General features: G+C 40.9%; 1 protein-coding gene across 1 annotated transcript in view; it reads left to right on the forward strand.

Moving 5' to 3' along the window:
• The window catches only part of PKD1 (polycystin 1, transient receptor potential channel interacting), a 410,044-nt gene extending 403,443 nt beyond the window's left edge, over positions 1 to 6,601 (forward strand). The window contains exon 46 of the mRNA XM_086940492.1: positions 240 to 6,601. Coding sequence (XP_086796618.1) covers positions 240 to 893 — 654 coding nt within the window. The 3' untranslated portion in view covers positions 894 to 6,601. The remainder of the gene's footprint in view (positions 1 to 239) is intronic.
• The last annotated feature ends 946 nt before the right edge of the window (positions 6,602 to 7,547 follow it).

Genomic DNA, 7,547 nt, shown 5'->3' on the forward strand with positions numbered 1-7,547 from the left:
TAAATTACTAAAGACTTGGCTGTTTGATCAGTAATCTAAGACAATTTTATTATGAGCCGCTAGGGAAATGAGGGAATCACTCAGCGCCGAGACGCCCACGGGTATTCGCCGCGCTCAATAAATTATAAAAGTAAATAAATAAATAAATGCATGGTTGAGGCAAAAATTCATAACTAGCATTCTGTAAATGTAATTTGATCTACTGATCTCCAATTAAAATCTTGACTTCTTTTTTCTAGTTTCGCCATACAGTGAGGTTTGAAGGAATGGAGCCATTACCTTCGCGGTCGTCCAGCGACTCAAAGTCATTTCTGGGCCCTACTCTCAGCGCTGCATCGGACACTTCATCTGCCTCCCTCTCTTCAAGTCAGCTAGACAGCCTAAGCACGGTGACTGTCTCGGACCACCCTGAGGTTGACGCCAACATCCAGCGACTTGTGCCCGTATTGGAGACCTTGTTAGTACACTTCGACCGGGTGAATGAGGCAACCGAGGATGTATATCAGATGGAATACCAGCTGGCCGAGGCGCAGAGCCGCATCACTAAAAAGAAGTACGTACGCATGACAGAGGACCTCCTGACCAGGTACTGTTTGGCAAACAACTACCACCTGGCGCAAAGACGGCATCGCAGAGGGAGGACCAGTCCCAGCAGAACCACTCCAGGGCTAAGACCTCAGTCTTTGAGAGGGACCCCCATTCCCGCTGTTAGTGCTCCCCAGCGCCAAGGAGAGATCCCAGGTTCTTTAAGAGGCAGAACTGCACACACTTTCATGGGGACAGAAGCAGTTTCTGCCCTGCTGCCCCATCAGAAGACGCACTCTGAGGGTGCGCCAGCTAAGAAAAGGAAATCCTTCCGGACCAAAAATAAGGTGCATCCCAGTGTGGGATAGGACATGTATGCATGCAGTAAAAACTTGTTTGGGGCAACCACTGCTTACAATGCATCTGCTTTTGCAAGGTGAGCTGGGAAGGAAGCAATTCCTTTCTTCCACCACCACTTTCAAGAAGCACAACATGGGGTGCTCACAATCTGGCTTCTGGTAAGCCGATGGGCCAGTAGTCGCCTCCCCCAACAACCCCTTTTTTGAGGAGAGTGATTTTCAGGGGGACCATATTTCTACCTATGACATTTCGGGGTTTTACCTGAAATTTTGGGACCAGTGACTGTTTTTAGCAGACAAGGTTTTGATCCCGTCTCGGCAGCTGAAAAAAGGTAGGGCGCGGCTCCTTCTAGTGTCAGGTTCCTTTTATTTCCAAACAGCGGTACAGATTGCATTTCCATGTTTTAAAGAACATGCAAAGCCATATTGTCAGTGGCATCAGGGAACTGAAAGTTGCACAGAGAAGCTGGAAAGGGAATGTGATGTGTGGATATAGGGAAAAAGAATAGAGTAAGCTAGTACACCATTGTCTTTTACGATGAGATGGGACTGAGCAACAGAGATGTGGATTGTATGTCATAGTGGACAGGAAGAGGATGTGTTGCAGTAAACAGCAAGAGGATGTGCTCCTGAAGAAGTCCTTGAACGAAGCAAAGTTGATGGCAGGTAATGATTCGGGGTTGCTCAGTATTGCCCCTCAAGGGTACACAAGACATTCAATAACCCAGAAAGGTTTTAATGCTGGCGTTAAGACCAAATTGGGTAGTGGTGCACCAGTGACCCCTCTGCTGCCTGGACCATGCGTTGTAACAAGATGGAGTGTCCGACAATTGTTTGAGTTAATCAGAATGATCCAAAGCACTTAACCGCAAAGCTTAGGACGGCTACCTTAGCAGAGACTGGATGTTTCATATGAGATCACAGGATTTGAGTATTTCAATGTAAAAAAAAATTAAAAACTTGTTTTAGGGCTGTAAAGCAAGATATGCTATGTAAAGCACCTTATGGAGGTGTGTGCCTGTGCATGCTCCACTTTTTATTCGTCTTGGCCAACGAGAAGCAAAAGATTGCTCCAAATAAATACAAACATACATACACCATGCGAAGACCCACCAGCACATCGACAAGCAGCAGGAGGACATTTTCACAAAGTTGCTAGGCAGCTTGGAAGGTGGTGTACGCGTTGTTAATGTTGGCATCTAGTATAGCCTTTCTCACCTGAAGTGTACTGTAGTTTACTTTCCAACTCTTCTGAATTAGACAGAAGGCTCGACTTTTTACGGTAAATAGATACGTTATTTTATTATTTTTCTCCTGCTCACAACTTCATCCACTCCAATTTAAGGGGGCAAATTACATTCCCCTGATTTTGCTTTCAAATATCCCTGATAAATGTCCTCAAACGTTTTCCTTTGTGATGGTGAAAGCAAGAAAAAGCACAGGGCTAGTTGTATCCCTGCACTATGTTTGATGTAATGTAAAATATTTTAAGAGGTAGAGCACAAACTATTTAAACTATAATTCCATTTAGTAATTCACGCAGTATTTACTGGCGCTGTGAACCGCAAGTACGGGAAACAGTAGGAGTTTGCAAAAATGAACAGCTCAGTTCCTGTAACGCATTTATCAATTTAAAGCTGAAAACAATCATGTGTAAAGTAATGCACCCACAAGTTCGCAGTTGTAGGTTCCAACTTCTGCAGAGCAATATGTCCTCCTATGGCCCATATTTCTGGTCGATCATAGAAGAAGGACTAACATGAGAAAGATTGCCATCAGCCCTGCTGGCTGCCATCTTGGAACAGGGTACGTGCAATTCAGTGCAATAAGAGCGCCTCTTGTAGAATGCTTATGACCATAAGCTGTAACAAAAAAATGTTTTAAAAAATTGAAAACTTCCCTTTGCTAGCAATATTAATCTGTATAGTTTGTAAGTATTGTAAAGCACTTTTGTTAAAAAAAAACAGCGGTGTTAGTTTTAAGTTGTAATCTTTTTTTCCTGTTGACCCCTAAAAATATGAGGTTGTTACTATTCATTATCATCTGAGAGGCCCACATCCCACTGAACGATGCAATTGTAGTTACGTGTCAGAAGATTTGTTATAAATACTTAGAGAATGTGCATAGTCCAACTAAAAACAATGGAATGCTATCCATATCAATCGCCACTGGTTAGGACGCACTGACCCAAACAACCTCATTCATCCCCTTTTTTTGTCATCTAATACCCTCTTTAAAACTGTTAACTTACAACAGCATCTTTGCATTTTTACTTTGTCCCAGGAAGTGGTCAATCTGCACGAGGCAAAATCAGTTCTTGAAATTTTATAATTAGCAGAAATATTTATGATAAAATTCAATTATATTCAATTTGTGCTGAAGCTCTACATGCACTGAATTAAACGCCTCAGTTACTATGATGACAGCCATGTCCATGTACATTAAATTGCCGCTTTGTTATGATGGTCCTTTTGCTATAGACACTGTGTGGGTCCTTAATAGAGAGTAGAGCTCTTATATTTGCCTTCATTCCTTGTACAGTTTTGAGTGTCCAATCCTGTTTTGTTTAAGCAGCAGTGCTGCCCCTTGTGATCACTGAGGCCAAACCCTAAGTATTTCAGTGTGCCTGCAAATCCCTTCAATTTTGAATCAACATAAAAAAAAATCTGCAGGTTTTTTTTTAATTTTTATTTTGTGTGGGTGGTTATTGTATTTTTAAGGGGTGGGCAAAAGTGGATGTTGGGAATTTATTTTAAAATTGTGTCTTCTTTATAGAATGTCTTGTCTTAGCAAACTTATAGCTCTGGTTTACTTTTTATACATGTACTGCTCAGCACTTTAAACTTTGCTTCCTCTCAGATAAAGGCACATGCACAAACGTCTAAATCATGATAATGTATCATAAGAATGAACAAAATCAGACAGTATTTTATCTTATGCTCTCATGGTGTGAAAAGAGAAAACCCGGGCCTGGGAATATCAGCCAAGCTGGTGTTTGAAACATATTAAAGCCTCGCTAGGAATGGCTAAATATTCGAGTTAGAGCAGCAGCGTACTTACACATTAAGAATAGTTTGTAGCAATTTGCGCAAGAAAATGATGCAGCGCTGGTCATGGTGAAGTCTCGCTGATTCTGGTGAAAGGATAAGTTCATGGCTCAATCAAGGCTGGGACTAATGAGTTGTGACACTTCCCCCTTTGCCAGGAAGGAGCATTAAAGAGGGTTTACAGTGCCCATTTGTGTGGGTGTACATGTCAACAAATGGAAATAATTTGGTTGAGAATCTATGTTATTTGGCAAAGTTTCCTGTTACATAGTTGCAAAGATTCACCCCAGGATTTGATGTTACTGGATATCCAGTTAAAATATTGATAGGCAATATCCAAGGTTATTGATTTGGGATAAAGATACTGATTGACAAGGAATAAAGTTGACTAGAATAATATCCCTTATTGAAAACTTAACAATGTCCCACACACATTGGGACAAACATTGCATGTGCCACAAATAATCAAAATATGTACTAAGCCGCCATTTTGGAAAATGCTTGTAGGCAAATAATTAGTACATAGGCCTGGGCCTATTGGAGTGACTGTATCGGAGGAGGTAGGAAGGCCTGATGGGGATGAAAAAAAGAAACCTCTAATCCCAATATTTCATATTTCCCACCCATTTCCCAGTTCACACCATGAGAGTCTGTAAGTACCGTGAATATAAAATGTGTATATTTTTGTAGGTTAATGTTTGCTATATTTTCATAGCACTATACCAGGGCTGATCGAAGACGTGTAGATAACACTATGTTAGGAAGTTATTTAAAGGATGTACTAGGTGCTTCTTGCTTTTTTTTGTATATACATGATCAGGTGTGCTCGGATGAAGCTGTAAACTTAGGTGCTAAGCCAGATGAACGGTGCTTCCTTTGCCAGCCTCACAAATATACCCCAGTCCCTCCCCCATTATGATACAAAATTAACCCCTTCCATGCTCATGACGGAACGGTTCCGTCATGAGCGTCGGTTGGCCTGTGCTTATGACGGAACCGTTCCGTCATGGTTCCATAGGCCCAATGGAACGTTCAGCACCGCAGCAAAATTCGCGCAGCAAAATTCGCGCAGCACAGAAGGGGTTAAAGGGCCCATCAAGCAGATTTGCATGCCCCCTTGCCTGTACGACAGTGCATGACAGGTAGGCAAAGCAAAGCCATGTTAATAAGTATAAGCTTTTTATAGGCCATCACCAACCAAGGCTTAAACCAGTGTCTTAATAGGTATTAATAATACACCGCTCAAGGATAATCACATCCTCGACATTGGGCAGTGGGTGTGTAGGTGGGCCCGGCGACATTCAAACTTGCGATCATAAACACTTGGCAGCGGCGGAATGCTTGCTCTGCTAAGCTATTTTACCAACTTTGGTGAAATTAGCTCAAAAGTTTGCACTCAGTGCTGAGCTTAAAGGAGTTTTAGCCCTTGCCTCAGACTATGTGGCTTTATGTCGTCCTCACTTGGGAGTTTGCTACAGAAATCCTTTATATTGTGCCTTGGAGTACACGTCACACTTATGCTATGTTTTTTTAAAAAAACATATCGCTAGAGAGATGATGAATTCATATTATTTGTTTTGCTACTTTTATAACACAAATTATTGGTTTCAAATCCATATTTCATGGGGAGGATACAATTTATATTACATGTTTTGCTACTTTTATTGCACATAAAGTATTGGTTTCAAAATCCCCATTTCACAGGGATGATGTCATACCCTATGAATGATCAATTGTATCCAAAAGGAATCTTAACTTCACTATTACCATTTGTTTAATCTGAATTCTTTTCGTGAAAGGCAAAGAAAATCTGAACGTTGTTGACCCAACATAGCTTCAAACATCTCTCACTTTTATAGATTGCTTTTATAATCGCACAAGAGGTTTTTACTGAAATCACACCTTGTGGTTCTTGGCACACCCACAGCTCGGGCACCACCAGACAGTAGGCTAAGAAGTTTAAAACAAGTAAATCCAAGGAAGCTAGCCTTTTCCTTCTATTCACCCAAGACCCGAACTACGTTCCTGTTTCCATCAGAACACCCACACTACAGTTTGGGAAAGAGTTTGAGACTCACCTCTTTAAAGTACACTACGTCACAGTGCATTGACAGTTCACAAACAAGCTTCCTGTCCTATTTCTTGTTGACTTTATGCTTGTCTTTGACCCTGCCCAGTGCTCCGCTGCCTTTTAGGTAGGTTTGCGCTATAGAAATACCATAGACATACATACAGATGATCACCTTTCCAGTGTAACCTGCCTTACAACACGTCTTTGTTTTTCTATTGTCTTTGATTATGTCTCCATTCCAGTAACTACATTTTCTAGCAGGCCAGATGTAGCACAATCCTCAGTATTAGATCCATTATTCCGCTAGGGTGCCTATTTCCTTAGATAGCACCTCAGCGCACCAAATTGAATCATAGAATGCAGACGTAAATTCTCAAACACCCGAATCCCAACCCTTTTTAGCACATATCACATAAATAAACCCTGCAACATGGCTTTGAGCCATAACCACCTTTTCTGTTTTACTGTTTAAGATTAGATTTCCTTTATGGTTCATATTTATTAGTAATATGTATCTAGTGATGGGGACAACATCAATTTGACATTTCCCTAACTGATTCAGAGGCCAATAGTATGGCATTTTGACACGATGATAGGCACTTCAAGCACTATTTTACTGGAAGCCGACCAAAAGCCCTGCCAAAGATGGCACATTAAATGCAGGGAAATAGGCCTTAAGCTTAACTGCAGTTCCCCAACAAAGACTAGATTGTAGCTGTACAGACAGACCTGTGGTAGATTTTCTACTTGTGGTCTAAAGAGTGAATACGTACACGTCTGGAGGAGAGGTGTGCAAAGTATTAAAGGACTTTGTCAGCCAAGTTTGTAATTGTGTTCTCAAATTTGCAAAAAGCCATTATTTGCAAAAACAATTATCCACTAGATCATTAATGGTGGAATTTAAGCACAGTTTTGCATAGGTGGGAAACTTTGCAACTTCATGAAGTTAATTTTTGTCACCTTCGCAGAAAAAGATCAGCAAAACTATAATTTTTGACACACCCAACGTGCATCAGTACAGCTAACCATTCATCACTAAGCAAGTATTAACAGGTGAAAGGGGATAGTTTGATTTACAAGAGGTGTTTTCGGCCTTCTAGAATAACAGTCTGTTCTAGTGTTGTGAAGCTAGGCTGTGGTCAGCAAACCAGAGGGAAAGTCTTGGGGCACAGAATTGTATTTTGTGTTATACAACTCTATGCCCATGTTATTACACCTGCATCCAGCAGGGCAACATGTTTCAACCCTATACATGGCCTGTGAAGACTCAGGACTTTAATCGAATATGACTCGTTATTTCGCATACGATTACTTCGCAGCATTTTACTACAAAGTTTTTACTTAGCAAATACCATTACTACGCAAGTTTTTAGTTTGCATATCTTTACATTGCAAGTGTTAATGTATACGAACTAAAAAACATGCCTAGTAATAAAAACAAACATTTACCCCAACACTACACTAAATACAAAAACTCTACCCTACACATAACAAACTTTAAAACACTACCCAAACACTACACTACCCTACAGTACTCAAACACCT

The sequence above is a fragment of the Lissotriton vulgaris genome, chromosome 10 (genome assembly GCF_964263255.1).
Source record: "Lissotriton vulgaris chromosome 10, aLisVul1.2, whole genome shotgun sequence".
NCBI classification, from domain to species: Eukaryota; Metazoa; Chordata; class Amphibia; order Caudata; family Salamandridae; genus Lissotriton; species Lissotriton vulgaris.